The sequence below is a fragment of the Canis aureus genome, chromosome X (genome assembly GCF_053574225.1).
Source record: "Canis aureus isolate CA01 chromosome X, VMU_Caureus_v.1.0, whole genome shotgun sequence".
Classification (NCBI taxonomy): Eukaryota; Metazoa; Chordata; class Mammalia; order Carnivora; family Canidae; genus Canis; species Canis aureus.
Window position 1 is genome coordinate 5,779,891 of NC_135649.1, and position 18,402 is coordinate 5,798,292.

At 52.8% G+C, this 18,402-nt stretch overlaps 2 protein-coding genes across 2 annotated transcripts in view; one reads left to right on the forward strand and one right to left on the reverse strand.

Moving 5' to 3' along the window:
• Nucleotides 1-18,402, forward strand: part of LOC144308597 (melanoma-associated antigen 10-like) — a 202,684-nt gene that overhangs the window by 13,132 nt on the left and 171,150 nt on the right. The gene's annotated exons all lie outside the window — the stretch shown is intronic.
• LOC144308350 (heat shock transcription factor, X-linked-like) lies at nt 215-4,871 on the reverse strand. Its single transcript, XM_077888713.1, has 5 exons — nt 4,853-4,871; nt 2,857-2,985; nt 2,500-2,610; nt 1,971-2,329; nt 215-1,005 (listed from the first exon to the last, which is right to left on the reverse strand). Exons 1-5 carry the CDS (start codon nt 4,869-4,871, stop codon nt 787-789), a joined length of 837 nt encoding a protein of 278 aa, XP_077744839.1. The 3' UTR covers nt 215-786.

Genomic DNA, 18,402 nt, shown 5'->3' on the forward strand with positions numbered 1-18,402 from the left:
ACCCCTGGGGCCCCGATGCTCGGTTCTCATGCCTGCCCAGTGCCTCCACGGGCCTCTGTAGGAGCAGAGGCGGGACCCCGGGCACCTAAGTGCGCACAGGGCCCCGCACACGGCAGTGGCAGGCTGTACTCCATCTTCACCCAGGGCAGCAGACGGAGCTGAGGCCTCCCAGCTGCTCGAGAAGAAACGTCCCAGAGGCCGGGAGTACCTGGCTTCAGCAGACAACAGCCCGGTCACCGTCCGGTTTATTGCCCCGCCCGAGGTGGGAGCCCTCTAGCTGCGGTAGGGAGCGCTGTAGGGGCAGTCTGGGCGCCCAGCCATAGGTGGCAGGTATCCCAGGAAACAGTGGCAGACCAGGCAGTAGGGGAACGGGGCCAGGGAGGAGGAATGGAGGGCATGGGGTCAATGGGCCCTGCGGCCTCGACAGGCACCCACGGGTGGCACAGAGGCATCATCCCGGGGAACACAAGGGAGGAAGGTGCAGCAGCACAGGGGGAACAGCAGCCAGGTCCACGGGCGGCGGTGGATGAGGGTACATATGCAGGGGCGGCAGGGCGAGGCACAGCACGGGCAAGGGCGGGGCACCGCCACGGGTACGGCCACGTCAGCCACGAGAGCCACGGGCGCACCGGTGTCCTAGGGCTGGTACTCGGCACCGCGATGGGTCGGGGGGGCGCTCAGCAGCCGCCCCGAGGATGGCGGGAGGGGCGGACTCGCTCTTGACTGGGGCGGGAGGGGCAGACTTGCTCCTGTCCTGGGCAGCGGGACGGCGATGATCCTGGCCGCTCACCAGCTCCTGTTGCTGCTCCCGCTGCTGCTCCGGCTGGTGCTCCGCAGGGGACAGGAGCTCCTCTGGTGCCCGATGGCGGGATCCGCCTCCGCTGGGCTTCCCAGCCCTTCAGCCTTGTCCTCCTCCTGCCTTTGGGCCGCCTTCACGCCCGCTCTCCTCTTCTTCAGCAGGTGGGGGCAGTCCTTCCTGAAGAGAGGGCTGCTGTAGAACTGTAACTGAGGTTCCGAATGGAAAGGGGGACAGAAACTCCAGGTCACGACAGGGCCCGGGGCACCGGCAAGGCCGCTCTGGGTGCCTCCGGGCTCCGAGCCAGGGGTTCCAGGGCCTCCCTCTCCAGAGGTCGCAGCCCCAAAGGGAAGCTGTGCCCCTGCTTTCCCTAGGCCACATTCGCTGACTTGAAAGCCCCAGTGCCCTTGGGGGAGGACAAGAGCCACCTGCGCTGGGGATGCGGACAAGCCCGCAGGGGAGAGGGGTAGGGGCTTCCTGAAGGAGCATCAGGGCCATCCGACTACCCCCTGGCTGGGTGTCCCTGGCTCTCGGCCTCCGGGGCCCATCCTTCCACCCTCGGCCGGCTGCCCACGGTGCTCGGGGATGACACTGCCCTGGCCAGGCGACCCGGCCCCCACAGAGCTCTGACTCGGAGCTACAGGACTGGGGTGGGTGTGCACAGCCACCGAGGACCTTGTGTGGCGGACCCCCGCAGGAGGGCAGGAGGGCGGGGCTTCTGGGAGTGAGGGGTGGAAGGGCCGGGTGGCACTCGGGGTGGCCCTCCACCCCCAGGGGTTGCGAAGCCATGGGCACGGCCAGTTGAGCCGGTGCCCCTCATCTCACAGGGACACCAAACCGAATGAGAAACAAAGAAATAGGAAAGGTGGGGCAAGGGGGGATAGTGTTTCCTGGGGAGAACCCTGGGGGCCTCCTTCCTTGCCCACTCTCCCTCTCCCGCATCTGCTCCAGGTCACACATGTCCCTCATGGGGTATCTGAACACAACGCCCCACCCACTGGGCACTGTCCTGGGACCTCATCCAGGGCTCGCTCCCCGGTGCCGCCCCTCGGCCACTGGGGGACACGGGCCCTGATTCCCTGGCGGTGGTCCCGGGGTTCCCAGCCCCCCGTCCCTGGCCCCAGCGCCCCAGTGCCCACGGCTCTGCTCGGCGGGGCCCGAGGGGTGCCGTTACCTTGCTCAGGACACGGACCGGCCCCGGTCCCACTCCCCCGGTGAAGCAGTTGGTGAGGCAGAAGGATGTGTGCACGTCCTGGCGCAGTTTGCTGAATCCATAGAGGTTCAGCTGCCGGATGAAGCTCTTCGTGCAGTCGGTCTCAAACACCTTGTCGGGCCCATCCCGCTCCAGAATCTCCTTCTGAAACAGCTTCTCGTTGAGGCCGATGCTCGTCCCGTCCTTCTCCCACCAGATGGACGTGAACCGGCTGCTGTTGAGGAGCCTCCACAGCTTCTTGGGAAAGGGCAGACAGAGCAGGTTGCCGCCTGCCACCAACAGCGCATCCTCCACGGTGCGGGGCCTCTTGAGCAGAGGCTCTTGGGCCAGGGCTTAGAACGTGTTCTCTTCCAGGAGCAGCCTGAAGCTGGGGTCCTCGGCCGCCAGGGGACCGGTCGGGGCGACTCTGCTGCAAGAGCACTGCTCTGCCAGGTGGCGGGAGCCGCGGCTTCTGGCGGAGGTGGCTCCCTGTGCTGGCCCGGCCCCGGGCCTGTCGGATGGCGGTCCTCCTCGCGAGCCATCCTGAGCAGTGGCCCGTCCTTCATCTCTGTACACAGGACAGTGTGGCATGGCCAGCAGTCCCCGCTGACGGCAGGGCTGCCTGGGACAGCACAAAGGGGCTGAGGACACTTGGGGGTGACATCACCAACAGCCAGCCAGTGACATGACAAAGGGCTGGCCGCACGGGCCACCTGGCTGCTCGCCACCCTTTGGGGCCCACAGGGTCGTCCACCGCTTTACAGAACGCGCCTGACGATCGAGCCGAACACTCGCGGGCCCTCTGCCCCCCATCCGGGGGCGCGGCTGCCCCGCACCCACACATGCACATGCTGACTGAGTGGCTCACGGCTCATTCCTTGGGCCCCTGGGCCCCTGGGCCCCTGGGCCTTCTGCACCTCATCAAGTTTCAGGCTTTCCAGCAAGGAACACGCGCCCCGCTGGTTGACCAGGGTCAAGGCCGCGGCCACGTGCTCCTCTTAGCAGGGTCCTAGCCAGGGCGGCAAGGTCCTCCACGGGGACCCTTCCGCACCACCCACTGTGGGTCCCCGGAAGGCACATGGCCAACTGCTCCTCAGGTGCGTGGCCTGGCCAGGTGCCCCGCCTACACCCTGCAGACTGAGGAGGAGGATGCAGAGGCCGCCTTCTCCGTGACTCACACGGCCTGCACAGGTCCTTCCTCCGCACCCCGCCACTGACTCCCAGGAAGGTCCTGGGCTCTCCGTGACAGGGTGGGGGCCGCTGGCCTCACACCGGGCTTACATCACTTGACTAACATAGCAGGGACACCAGTCCTGACTAGTGCCCGGGGTATGAGCTCCGAGATCCTTCTCTGGGCTGTGCAGCTGGGAGGATCAGTAAGAGGTGGCCAGGCAGAGAAGCCTCTCTAGCACATTCTCCCCCTCGTGCACGGCCAACTCCTCCCCAACTCGATTCTGGCTTGGCACTGGATGACCTCCGGAGATTTCTGTGTCTCCAGACTTGAGAGCATTTTTTCTAAAGCAAGTCCTAAATAGTCTGTGGCCACTGACTTCTAGTAAGGCACATTCCGTCACCAGTGGGTGAAAACCCTAGGCTGAAATGCCACCTGAGTTGGCGCAGAGCCAGCCAGGGCGAGCTAGCCAGAAATCACAGGGCATTTTACGACAACGTAAGCGGTCCTCAGCCCCTGGTGTCACCGGGCAATGCCTCGGGACCACCAAAGTGCCCATTTCAGGGTAAACTGTCTCAAGACTCGAGAATCCTCTCAGCAGGCTCCTCAGCTGTAACAAATGGGTCTGTGGTCCCCAGCCAGAGGTCGAGTCTCCAGGGTGTCTGTGTTTCACTCTAAACTCTGTCCGTTCAGGCTGTACCTGAGGATTTATTAGAGATGTTTGGCCTCCTGTGGCTGCCCGAGGCCATGTGCACGCTGGCTGGGAGTTCCTGTATCCTGGACCACGTCTAAAGTACGATAGACACGGTAGCATGTAAATGGAGGAATCGGTTTATTGAACAGCTGCAGGGAGCAAAACTAGTGGACTGTGCCACCTTTGTCACACACCAGGCAGGGAAGGCTTTGCCACTCCAGATGCTCCTCCTCTCTCCCGGAGACAGCAGGTTGCCGGGACCCAGGGACCGGTCGTACTGGGGTGCTGGGCGTCAGTGGGGCCAGGCTGAGACACATCTGCCGCCCCCTGCATTAAACCCTCCCTCCTCTCCTGGATGAGTCCATCGGTGCCCCTGTCCCTCCTATAACAAACGACTGCTTGTTCTCAGGCAGGAGACTCTCAGCCTGGAGGATCTGCGTCCCTCTGTGCTCACTCGCGGCTCTCCCAGCAGCTCTCGGAGCCCGAGGTTTCTTTGGTGGATCGGAAGAGACAGCTGCAGGAGGGAAGAGATGTTACAGCCTCCCGTGTCTATAGCATAAATGTAACTCCAAGCACATCCCCAAGTTCTGACTAAGTCCTGCAGTATAGGTAATGATGTTCCCTGCGCTACAGCCATGAAACCTGTCCACCTGGAGCCATAGTACCCTCCTAACCTTGCCTCCATCTCACCAACGAGTCAGAGGCAGACCACGTTGAGGAACCTGGAGTCCTTGCTCAGGGCTTCAGTGAAAACAGAGCCTACCTAATTTCCCCTTTGCTGACTAATGTCCTAAGGAGTACACACCTCCCCAAGTCCCTTCGGTGGAGGGTCCTGCCCACCAGAATCCAGCTGTGATCCAAGTCCTAGGCGTCTCTTCAATCTTCCCATGTCCCCATTATTCCCCACCTTGAATTCGTACCTTGAAACACTTGAGGTTGACTACCAAATTCCAGAATCCAAACTGTCAATTGACTGTCTTAGAGCAGAATGCTGCCTACCTACCAGGCCATCAGCCATCCCTAAAGAGACATACGTTCATCTGTTGTTCCTTGCTCTGTCCTTGGAGGGTCTGTCTGGTTTCCCCACGCCAGTCATATCAGGACAGTTCATCTTGTGACATCGACCCTGTTACAAAACCTTTGTGAGCTGAGAATATAGTTCTGCTTATGAAAATGTAGGTAAAACCCCACCAGATCCTCAGCAGTACATTTATTGTCTGCCTGAAAAGTTTGTTCCATGTCACAGAACAGTGTATGTCCATTCCTTGGAGCAGTGAGCTTTCAAGGTTATGTTCACTTCAACGCCTGAGATATAATACACATTTAGATATTGGTAAAAATTTGGTATTTCAAAGTCAGACAAATTCTATGGAATAACTTATGAGATGAATCAGATCATTCACTGGAAATCATTGCAATCAGTCTCCCAAGGAGAGTTACCAATGATGATTAGAGGGCTTTCCAAATGCATTTAACGGCCACATAAGCAATGACACAAGCAATGACATCAGCAAAATGTTAAAGAAATAACCTCCTAATATCCCTCTTCCATGAAAGTAATGAGAAAACCGCCAAAATGTTCAGAATCAGGGATGAAAGAGAGACATTACTAATGACCTTACAAGAAAAGAAGGATAAGAGAGTCTACAAACAGCATAGCGAGAAATTAGCTAGGATGAAAAAATGGACGAAGTCCTAGAACAAATGTCCAAGATACAAAGTAGAAAAATTAGCTCAAAAAGAAGTAGAAAAACCGAATGGACCTACAACACAAGATATTGAATTAGTCACCAAACACTTCCACCAGAGAAGCTTCAAACCATATGGCTTCACTGGTGAATCCCATGAAGTGTTTACAGAAAGATGAAAAGAGAACACTTCCTAACTCATTATATGATGCCAGAACTACTCCAAAAACTAACCTAGAAAAAGGTATCACAGGAAAAGAAAGTATAGATCAATATTTTTATGAGTATAAATGCAAATATCCTCAACAAAATCCTCTCTAATTGAATCCGGTAGCATATAAAAAGGATTTTACTGATATTTCCCACTCATTTTTTCTCCTTTCCCCTTTATTCCCTTTCACTATGTTTTATATTCCCCAAATGAATGAGACCATATAATGTTTGTCCGAACTAGGGGTGGTGGAAGAGGAGGTGGGCGGGGGATGGGAGTGTCTGGGTGACGGGCACTGAGGTGGGCCCTTGACGGGATGAGCACTGGGTGTTATTCTAGATGTTTGCAAACTGAACACCAATAAAAAATAATTTATATATATAAAAAAAAGGATTTTACATCATACTGGAATGGGATTTATCCCTGTCTACCTGGAGCCTTGTTACCCTCCCTACCTTGACTCCCGCAGGCCTATGAGTCAGAGGTTGGACCACTTTAAGGAACCTGGAGATTCTAGCTTGGGGCTTCAGTGAAAATTGAGCCCACCTAAATTTCCCCTTTGCTGACTACCAGCAGGATTGTTTCAACACATGAAAAGCAATCAAATAGGGTATATCCACAGAATGAAGGAGGGAAGACACATGATCATCTTAAAAAAAAAAAAAAAAAAAAAAACAACAACTGAAGAAGCCCTTGACAAAATCCAACACCCTTCAGAATTAAAATATTCAACAATTGAGGAATAGAAATTAATTAACTGGAGAAGAAATCGACTGCATGTAATGTTGCAGCTTTGGTAGTTAGAAAGTTCTAACAGTTTGTGGGCTGAAACCTGGACCGAAAGGTGGCCTATAATGAGTGGGTTGGAAATGCCAGGACTGTCTTGGTTTAATATAGAGGAAGGGACACAAAGCTCCAGGGGGATTGTCATCTAAGACCTATCCACATACTGCGAGGTCCAATGGACATGCCCTTCACCAAAGCTGTGAGAAATAAATTTATGAAGGGAACCCCAGCATCCTTGAAGGGCTCTGTGATTGTTCTTCTCCACAGCCCAGACTTTAAGGTGGGACGTGGAGTCACTAAATTGGGAAACCTAAATGCATAGGACTCCTCAGGTGGCAGGGGTCAAGGGGCAGCCCCCAAGTGCCGAAGGCCAGGTGAGTGTGGTTATGGTACTGGACAGCAGCGTCAAGGCAGCTATCAGAATAGTCTGACATGTGCAGATCTATGTGCTGGCTAGTTGATCATGCTGTTCTGACAAGTGAAATAGATAGAAAGCCCGGTAAATTGTCACTTGATTTACAAAACCAGAAAAGTTCTAGACCAAGTCAACGAAAGCAAATCACGAAGTCACAGAGTCATGGCCTCTCAATTCCCAGACTTCAGCCATTAAGAATTTTAGAAAGAGTACAACTCCCGTACCATCCAGCAACTCCGTTGTAGGGAATATATCCAAAGGAAATGAAAACACTGTGTTGACAAGATATCTGCACACCCCTCCCATGTTCGTAGAAGCATTTTTTCACAATAGCCAAGACGCAGAGACAACCTATGTGTCCATCAGTGGGTCAATGGATAAAGAAAGTACAGGATCACCTGGCTGGCTCAGTTGGTTAAGCGTCTGCCTTCAGCTCAGATCATGATCCCAGGGTCCCGGGATTGAGCCCCACGTCGGGCCCCCTGCTCTCCCACCGCCCCTTCCATTCCTACTCATGATCTATCTCTCTCTCAAATAAAAATAAAATCTTTTTAAAACAGAGTATAGAATGTGGTATATACAAACGGAATATTTTTTTAAACATTTTATTTTTGTATCCCTGAGAGGCATGCACAGAGGGAGGCAGAGACACAGGCAGAGGGAGAAGCAGGCTTCCTGCAGGGAGCCCTGTGGGGGACTCGATCCCAAGACCCCAGGATCCCGCCCTGAGCCAAAGGCAGATGCTCAACCACCGAGCCACCCAGGCGTTCCTCCATCCACTCCTTCCCATCTACCACCTGTTACGCACAAATGCCACCTCTGCCGGGCACCACATGGCCCCAGGATGCAGAGGGCAAGGAAAAGCAGAGGGAGTCCCATGTGGGGAAACAGGGAAGGGGCATGCCAGTGTGGGAGATAAAGACTGGATACCTTATCATTTCCACAATGATCACCAGCATTTAAAATTGGGAGATGCCACATCAAAGTCTGGAATGACAGCTTGAGCTCTCTCAAAAGTTAGAAGCACTGACAACACTTGGCCCCCGCTGGCTCAATGTTTCTGCCACAGTTGAACACCTCCCTTCATTTGTATAACCCACCCGGCCCCTTCCAGGACAGCACTCCAGTGATCCTTTCGCCATGCTCTGTCCCATGCACTCTGGGTCCTGGCCACAGAGGGCCCCATCACCACTTCCAAATAGGACGGCCCTTTGCACTTAAATTTTGCTTGGATATTTTTTCCCCCTGCGGCGACCTTCCCCCTCTCTCTCCTATGGCTGCCTCTTCCATGGAGCCTTCCCCTGTTCTGCCACGGAGACCCAATCTCACCCTTCCACCTCTCATCTGCACACCTCTTTTGGGGTGCCTCTGCCCTAGGTGTTCGCGTGCTTTTCTTTGGACTCCACTAGACTCGAATCCTACATTCTGTCTTAGCAATCGCTGCTTTGCCTGCCGCAGCCTCTTGGTTCCCTGTACATAGTGGGCACTTAATATCTAACAAAGTGGATTGTCCCTGGACTGGCCTGATGCGGAGGAAGGGCAGTGGCTATATAAATGGGAAAAGATTCAGTCCAGAAAATCAAGGTAAACTGACTCAGGAAAGCAGCGAGGAATCCAGGAATATGACAGCAGAGACCAAGGAAAAATAACCCTGGCTTGAACTGAGCTCGCCCTGTTGGGAGACATCCACTCTCACAACAGAGAGATCGCATCCGACATCCCAAAAGCGACAGTGGTCTTGGCCCTTCCGACGGCAATGCTCTCCCCACAGTCACTGCTACCTCTCAGGTTGGCAGCTGTGGGAGCGACAGGGGATCTGGCCTGTGCAGCTCATATCCTCAAATCTGACGCTCCTGTTTCTGCCGTCTCCATTTGTAAAATGCCACGTTCCCCACCTGCTACACTAGGCTAGATCGAGTGTGCGGAGTACAGAAGTCACAGATTATTTATTTGCCTGTCTCCACCTGAGAAAGCACCTGGAGAGCAGGAGAAAACCAAGAACAGAGCTTTCAGGAAGGGGGTGGAGGTGGGACTAGAAAGGTTCATTCCCTTTTGGCTGTAAGCTGGTATTTGTTATTCAGCCCTGAAAAAGTTTCTCCTGAAGAGCGGAGAGAATCGTGCTCAGAAGGGATGGAGAAACTCTGGCTTGTAGCACAGGCTCAGTAATGGGACTTTCTACAAAGTCTCCACTCAAGAAATCCTGCCTGATGACTCCTGACCATTGAAGACACAAGGCCCCTATATTCAGCACATCACAAGCTACAGTGGGCAGGGTGTAGATGTGGGGGTGGGGCTAGCTTGTGACCTCCCTGATAGGTTTGTTCCCGAAGTGCTGGAGAGAGGAGGGGAATCGTCTTTTAGGGACACTCTGGGGCAAACGGGGGATACCCTACCATTCTTCGCAGCCTCGGGTCCTCAAGGAGATGCCGAGCCCACTCTGGAGGTGCCCTTCCAGTTCCTGCCAGTCCTCTTTCGGCCCTTAGCTCCTTTAATTCCGACTGGCCCACCCCTCCCAGAGGGTCTCTGCTAGGGGAAACGGAGACTTCTATGTGCCCTAGCCTGCACTGGCCAAGCCTTTGGCCCAGGGCCTTGGGGTGCTGCGCAGGCACTGCTGCTGCCAGGAACGCAGCTGGGCAAGATTCCTCCCCGCCAGGGCTCCTTGCCTGTGCAGGTGCAGGTGGCACCTGGTGCTTCTCTGGTCCTGGTCCCCCCTTCAGGGCCATGGGACACCCCCTTGGCTGGACCATGCAAGACCTGTTCTCCCCCGTGACCAAGGCCATCTTCGTGGCTCTGCTCTTCTTCGCGATCCTGCTCATCCTCTATGTGATCGTCTGGTACATTTCCTGGGAAGTGGACAAGGACTACATCTGAAGCAGGTGAAGTGCTGACTCAGTCCCCTAAGGTCCTATACCTGCGACTTCGTGCTCCTCAGGAATCTGAGTCCCTCCTCAGGACCCCGAGCTTCTACTCTGGACTCTGTTTCTTCCTTTCCTGGGTCCTCAACCCCTGTCCCAATTCCACGTCCCTCCCCACGCTCTGTGTGTGCCCTGCTTGGATACTGTACTCCTTCCCTAGACCCGAGTCCTTCCCTGGATCCGGTCAGTTGTCCCAATGCCAAGCACTGTCTCTCACCCTGTGCTCCTGCCCCAAGCCCCAAGCCCCTCCCCAGGACCCCCTGCCCTTCTGCAGGCTGTTCCTGGATCACATCGCCCTCCCCACCTCCCTCCCAGGTCCTCTTCAAATCCCCAGGACCCTGTGCCCCGCCCAAGACTCTGCTGCTCTCTCCTGGTCCGGTGCCCTTTCCCCAGATCCCGTTCCCTGCCCCTCTCCCAGAAATCTGCTCACTGCACTTTACCCTGCACCCCTCCATCCCACCTCCTCTTCTGACCTCAGACCCTGCAGCTTTCTCCAGACACAGGAGTGCCCCGCTGCCCTACCCTATTCGCAGCCCCTCCTCAAACTGAGCGCAATTCTCCCCAGACCCTGTGCCCTCTCAGGATCCTTGGCCTTCTCCCGAGCTCACACTCTTCCGCTGATCCTGTGCTCTTTTCCAGGACCCCAACCCCAACCCCGTCCCCCAGTACCCGTCTCTAGCTCCTGGCAGGTGCCAGCGGCCAGGCTCACTGTACTGCTCGCATCCCCACTCGCCCATTGGGTTTTGTGTCTGAGCAGTGGGTGACAGAAGGGCAGTGCAGGGACTTTCGATGGCCAACAGGTCTCCTGCAGCCCAGTGCCTGCTGAGTCCCTGCTGCCCTTAACTGTCCTGGCACAGAGGTGTTTTCCTCCCTCCCACAGGCAGGACACCTGGCTTGCTTGAGCCTACAAACCAGCAAGCAAATAATCATTTGACATGTCACTCCTGTTCCCTGAGTTTCCTGGAACGATGTTTGGGCCCACAAAAGGCAACTGGTGTTGGGGTGGGGCGCTGCCCTGGAGATGGGAGAGCACGCCATAGCCCAGCCTGTGGATGTGGAGAGAATACAGGCCAGGCCTTGCTAGGTGGACCCAACTGCTTCCGGTTTTCATTTAGATGGGGCTGGTCCATCTGGGGGCAGGTGGTTAGTCAGGACTTGACCAGGTGGACACCTGCAGCATTAGCCACCAAGGTTGCTTTGGGACAGGGTGGTGGAAGTGTGGGCAGGAGGTGTAAGGTTGCTGCCTTTGGACGTGAAGATGACCCCTGAATACACAGTTGCAATGAATTCACCGCAGATTCTCCCCAGAGGCCAAGGGCGTCAGCAGCAAACACAGCCCCGAGGGATGGAGTGCACCATCTCACGTGGGCCATGTCGATGGGCATTTAGAGGGTGGTTCAGGGGCGGGATGTCACACGGTCGTGAACTCAAATCCCAGATCAGCTGCTTAGCAGTCACATGGGTGGGCAAATTCCATCTCTGAGCATCTGTTCTTTCATCTGTAAAATGGTGTTGATGACACTATCAAGCTCACCATGAAATACTGTATGTAAGCTGATAAACAGGCTTATGCTCCAGAAATCCTCAATTAGAAGTGGTAGTTGCTCGTGAACAATTAACCTTCTGGCGGTACTTATTGTTTTACTAACTTTTGGAGACGTAATTGAGAGACATAATTGACTATCACCATTTTTTATCGTGCAGTTCTGACTTTTGACATTAAACCATGTAACTATCACCACAATCAAGATATAAGAAACTTTAATTGAAAACATATCATTAAAAATCTTTTCCTTTCAATATCTTTCAATTTGAGACACACAGCGTCTCAAAAACAAATATAATATTAGTCTATATTATATTCAATATAAATGTTCAGTACTATCTCGGGGGTTTGAGTTCTTTTGTGTTATGGAATGCCGTTGACATGCCATTTTATATTGTTTCGGGTGTACAACGTAGAGGTTTGACATTTCTGTGAGTCACTCAGTGCTCTCACCATGATAAGTGTGGTCCCCTTCTGTTGCCATGCGCGGTTATTAGAGTATTATCGACTGTATTCCCTATCCTGCACTTTTCATCTCTGTGACTCATTTATTTCGTAACTAGAAAGTTGTACCTCTTCAACCCCTTTGCCCGTTTCTACTGTCTCCCACCCCTTTCCCCTCTGGTGGTCACCAGTTTGTCCTCTGTTTTTATGAGTCCATCTCGGTTTTTCTTGGTTTATTCATTGGTTTTGTTCTTTAGATTCCTCATAAACGTGAAGCCATACAGTTCGGTACTAGTATACTACCTGTCAAAATTCTTCACTACTCTTTTCACCAGTATTCATATTTGCTGTTATTAAGAGATTGCTTTTTGCTATTACCTAAGCCCTAAATAGCTATACCTTCTTGCTAAATAAATAAATAAATAAATAAATAAATAAATAAATAAATAAATAAATAACAAAGTAAAAACTCGTACAGCCCAGAAGTGAATGGAGGAACCATTAACCATTCTAGCCCCATGCTCACTCTCCCAGAGGGGGTAATAGCCACGGTTAACCATTTGGTTCTTCTACGTTCTGCCTTTCTTTGTCACTCCCCACCCCCTTTCTCTCTCTCATACGAGATGCTGTTACTTTTCTTCTTGTTCAATGGGGTTCTACCTGGGATTTCAGGGAGCCAGGAAGGAATTCAGATGCGACATGAAAACCTCCCAAGGAAGGGCCAGAACCCGGTCTCCTCCCTTCCTGAGCCCCTGCGTGGGCATTGCTCAGACAGGGATGTGGCTCAAGAGTCTGTGAGGAAAAGGTTTTGAGCTCCTTTTGTGAGACCCTCTGATGAAAGGTGGTATATATGAAGTGGAAACACTATTTTTAAGAGTTGGAAAGCACTGAGCATTTGCATAGAGGACAGAGGAGGAAAGAGGCCCGCATTTCTTGGGGCTTCCATAAATGGAAGCTTCGCTTCCAGTGAAGCACTTTGCTTCATTGCCCACTTCTTGGCTTCTGACTCCCTCTCAGGGTGGCAGCATGCAAGCCCTGTTGGGGTCCTCTGGAGAGTAACAGAGTCCCCACACAGAGTAAAGGTTCATGTGGGCTGGTCTTCCACTGGAGACGTCTTCCCCTTACCTATGAAAAGTCCAAAGCCTATCTCAGTGGTCCTGTCAGGGCTTCTAAAATTTCCCCAGCTGGTGTGTGGAGGAACATTGCAAGAGCCTGAGAGAGGAGACCAGTTAGAAGGCAAGGAATGATCAGGGCCTGAATGCAGACAGTGCCCAAGGGAGGAAGAGAGCTAGAGATGTTTCTGAGGTAGAATTGGTGGACCCTGATGACTGAGTGAGGTGGAGACACAGGGACTGAGGCGGGTAGGGAAGACGAGAGGGGACCAAAGCTAATACTGTACTGTCTAGCCTAGCAGTGTATGAGGCTCCTGGTGTCGTTCAAACTCAGTGGGTGCCACTGGACAGACCTGGGCTCCCAGATGCCAGCGTTACCAGGCTGCTGGCATTGCCACCTTGATTTCCCCTTCCTCCCATCCCACACCTTGACATGGGCAGATCTATCCAAGGGCCGGGCCCATGGGCAAAGCTCATAAAGTGGTAGCCTCTTTGTATCTCCTGCGCTTTCACCTGTAGGTTTGGTCTCCGTTGGGGCCACCTGGCTTTGTTCTCGTGTGTTGAGGACGTCTGTGCTTGCCCGCCGACGGGGTCTGCACAACGTTTGTGGCACCTGATTAGAAGACGGGTGGAAGTCTGCTCAGAGAGACAGAGCCCTGCCCAGCTCTCCAGGCCATAGCTGCCTCCCCCCGCCCCCCCCCCCCCCCGCAGTTTACAGAGCGGCACCCAAACACAACACGACCCCGTGTCCCAGCTTTGGGCTCTGAGGTGGACTATGCGCCTTCTCTTCCTTCCAACTACGCCTCAAGGACAAACTCATGCCTTGCAGTATTCCACGGGGGATCTGAGTCCCCTAAGCAGGTGGGTCGGGGCAGAACCTCGGCCCGCCCGCCCCCTTGCTCTTTGCCGCAATGTGGTGATCCGAGACTGGCCCCAACCACTTTCCGTCGGTGTGCCTTTCAGGCAGGTCGCACGCACGGTGGCTGATGGGGACCCCGCGTGTTGGGGTGTGGCAGCGCTCCTGACACCTCACTCCAGAGCAATGGGCAGGTGCGTCGCGGCGGCCTTAGGGAGACGCACGCTCTCCGTACTTGCCCTGAGCCACCCAGCAGGCATTACGCACATGGAGAAGCCGCGTGGCCGCCAATTCTGCTGCCCTTTCATGGATCAGAATCCCAGGTGAGCTGCAGCTGTCGCACATGCAAGCAAACTCCCGAAGCACAAGGTGGTGTAGGTTAAACATGAGGAGGAGTATTCTGAAAGGAGACTGTCACCTACGTGGTTGGAATCCTCCTGGTCTCTGTCAGCATCATGTTTCCCTTCCTCAGTAACTTGTGAGCCACTGGGGGAAGTAAGGCTCAGAGTCAGGCACTGGACCACAGAAAAGTGGGAAGGCTGATCTCTCCTCCTCAGGACTCTAGGGGTTGGTTTAGTTTCCTAAGATCTTATTCATTCCTGAAAGACAGGAGGAGACACAGGCAGAGGGAGACGCAGGCTACTCGCGGGGGCCTGATACAGGACTCAACCCCGGGACCCTGGGGTTACCCCCTGAGCCGAAGGCACACGCTCAACTGCTGAGCCCCCAGGCACCCCGGGACTTTAGAGTGTTGTCAGTGCGGCAGGAGAGAAAGAGAGGGCAGGGGAGAAGAGCGGAGGTCAGAGGCTTAGCACCCCCGTGGTCTGGCGGGTGTAACCCGGTCTCTGGCAAGGACAGTGGACACGCTGGCCTCCCTGGGACAGGACCCTCTTTGCACCTCATTTGACCCAGCCTCACTGTTGACTCCATTCCTTTCACTCCCTCAAGTCACTGCGAGGCTTTAGAAATGTGGTCAGTGTTCCTCTGTCCGGGCTGGAAACAGAAAGTCTCTTCGCCCATCGGACCCTGGGAGCCCTTAGGGGCCTGGGATAGTTGTTTTCTGGGTCCGCTAAGAAGGGGTGTAGCCGTGATTAGTGGGGGCCACAGACAGCGGCTCACAGACCAGGAAGGGTCATTTCTCTCTCAGGTGGAAGCCACAGGTAGATAGCTCAGGGCTGGTTTGCTGGTTCTGTTTGCCCACCGAGTGCTTTGGAATGCTGAGTCCTTCTGGCTTCTTGCTTTGTTTTCTCTTTAAGATTTCATCCATCTAGGATCCCTGGGTGGCGCAGCGGTTTACCGCCTGCCTTTGGCCCAGGGCACGATCCTGGAGACCCGGGATCGAATCCCACATCAGGCTCCCGGCGCATGGAGCCTGCTTCTCCCTCTGCCTGTGTCTCTGCCTCTCTCTCCTCTCTCTCTCTCTCTCTGTGACTATCATAAAAAAATAAAAAAAAAATTTAAAAAAAAAAAATTTAAAAAAAAAAGATTTCATCCATCTATTCACGAGAGACAAATACACACACACACACACACACACACACACACACAGGGAGAGAGAGCGAGGCAGAAGGAGGGGGAGAGGGAGAGGCAGAGACACAGGCAGAGGGAGAAGCAGGCTCCATGCAGGGAGCCAGATGTGGGACTTGATCCCGGATCTCCGGGATCACAACCTGGCCTAAAAGCCTGAGCCACCCGGGCTGCCCGGCTTCTTTCCTTAACCATTCATCGGCAGGGTTCCCAAGGTTCCCTCATGGTCCAAGGTTCTGTTCTAGCTCCAGCCATCCTGTAAGCGTCCCAGCCAAGAGGAGTGAGGAGCAACTGAAGAAGCAGGTTAAAGGGCACAGGCCACAGGCTCTTCCAGGAAGGCTGCTGCACGTTTTCCCGAGACACTTTCATGACACCAGTGTCTCCTTGGCCAGAGCTTAGTCCCATGGCGACATTTAACTTACAGGAAGCTGAAAGGGAAGGCTTGAGATTATGGAGGAAGAGGAAAGTGGCTCTTAGGGGGCAGTGCAGAGTCTCCCCTTCATCTTAACACTTGCCCCCAAGCAATGATGAAGTTCTCCAAGATTCTGCTGCACTGTCTCTGTAAGACGAGGTTGTGGTGGCCGTGTCCAATTTGGAAATACTGTCACACTGCCCCTACAATGACTTTTTGCAGAGGTAGGGCTCGCAAAACATTGCTCTTCTTCGTTGCTTCTCTAGGATTTAGTAAGACAATCTCTTTCTTTTTCCTTTTAAGATTTAATTATTTATATGAGAGAGAGAGAGAGAGAGAGAGAGAGAGAGAGAATGGGAGAACATGAATGGGGGTAGGGGCAGAGGGAAAGGGAGAGAGAGAATCCCAAGCAGGCTCCACACCCAGCACTGCAGCCTGACACAGGGCTTGATCCCACAACCCCCGAATCATGACCTGAGCCAAAATCAATACTCAGACGCTCAATCGACTGAGTCACCCAGGCGCTCCAGTAATGCAATTTCTTATAGCATCATTGTTTAATCTTTAAATGTGTGATTTGGGGATCCCTGGATGGCTCAGCAGTTTAGAGCCTGCCTTCAGCCCAGGGCATGAACCCAGAGTCCCGGGATCGAGTCCCACATCGGCCTGCTTCTCTCTCTCTCTCTCTCTCCCATTTAAATAAATAGAATCTTTAAAAAAAATAAATGTATAATTTATGAATGTTTCCTCTTAGGGAACTTTGGAACTTCAGTCAGTCGATCATGGGCTCTTAGCTCCAAGCTTCCCTCCCCCATCCCAAGCCACCTTTCATCCTTCCTGCCTGTCTCAGAGAAGGAGCTGCCCCTAACCTGTTGGCAGTAATCCTGCCTCTGCCCTGGTTCAAAGCTCTGCCAACCTCTCGAGGGACCTTCATGACAAAATTTTTTTGATTTCATATCTTGAACCTTCTTCTATTTCCGCGCAGTTTTCTACCAAATCACATATTTTTCCCTCTGGCCCATGCGTGTTTTCTTTCTCCTCCATCTTCTGCTTTGTTCACAGCTTCTGCTGCATCACTGCTCTTCAGTCCATTGCATTTAATATTTCCACCATTCATATATATGTGAATTACCTGAAGAGAATAGATAATTGGAAACTATTGCAAAGGAATTAAGATGGGATGAGTTTTGAATATTCATCACCTTTGTGTCCAGTGTATTTTATTTCATTATGACTGTCTCCACCAATTCTCATTGAGGTCTTGGTCCAATTACTATTGGATGACGTCACCGAGGGCATGACTTCCAGTTCACTCGTGAGCTGGACCCCAGGGATGGGAGGGTCCTCACCTCCTCCCCTGTCTTTGGACTGTGCATTCCGCTTACCTTCCCTGCTCCCAGAAGCTGCCAAAGGACGTAGCCCCGAGATACCGCGTGGTGTTGTGACCACCTGGATGGTAGTCGTGACTGAACCCAGTTACGGCTTCTAGATAAACTCTTAGGATTCTGGAGGGCAGATGTAGAGATCGACTCATCTTGCAGCCACCCAAGACAAGCCTCATATATAAGTTCCCTTGTTTATTAAACCTGCTACCTCCCGATCTGGAGTGGCCTGCACCTTTCTTTGATCTCTCCCTGCCCTCCATATATGGGACCCAGTTTCAGACTATACCCAGGAATCTCCCGAAAAAGTTACAAACCAACAATTACCTAAACTCATGGTTCCTTAGTTTGCTCATCTCTTAGATGGGTTAGGGATATTCCCAACCACTTAGGTTTTCAGGGAGGACGCCTTTTTCAACTCCTGTTACCAAACTTGCTTCCCCCAAAGCCTGCTTTCCGGTCCTCCCTGACTCCTGGTTCCTAGGCCCTTCCCTAGGGCTAAACACTCTTTGCCTATCCTTCAGCCTGCCACCCCAGCCTTCTGTCCTTCTATGTCCTGGTACTTTGGATTCTGATCAGCCCTCTCCACACTGCCATGCCCCAGCCTCTTGTAATAATAGGCAGCACAGACACTCACAGTGGCTTTTGACTCTGTCTTGTCACCCCATTAATTTGTTCAGCCATATAGTCAACAGACTCTTTATGATTATAGTTAATACGAACCAAGCAGTCTCTCTGTGCCAGGCACCATTCCAACTACTTTACCTGTTACTCGTCACAACATACCCAAGAGGAACTTTAAAAGTTTAAAAAGCATAATTTACTAGTGAAGCCGTGTGGTCCCCAGTGTTCTTGTTGTAGAAAAGGTTTTGATTAAAAAAAAAAAAAAAGAAAAAAGAAAAAAAAAAAAAGCAAGGTGTCTGATCAGTAATTCAATATTTTACTTGTTATATAGGTCTATTCCGACTTGCTTCTTGAGTCAGTGTTGGTTCTCTGTGTCTTCTAGGAAACTCTACATTTATACATGCCATCTCCTTTCTCCGCATACAGTTATTCATAGTATTTCCATCTAATCCTTTTTATTTGTATATTGCCTACTCTTTCATTCTTGATTTGAATAATTTGACACTTGTCTTTTCTTGAATGATCTGACTATAGGTATGCCAAATGTGTACCACTGGATTTTTCAGTCACTAGCTGGTCCTCGCTTTGAGAAGTGTGTGGCCCTGGCTACAACTCATTGCTTAGTCATTGA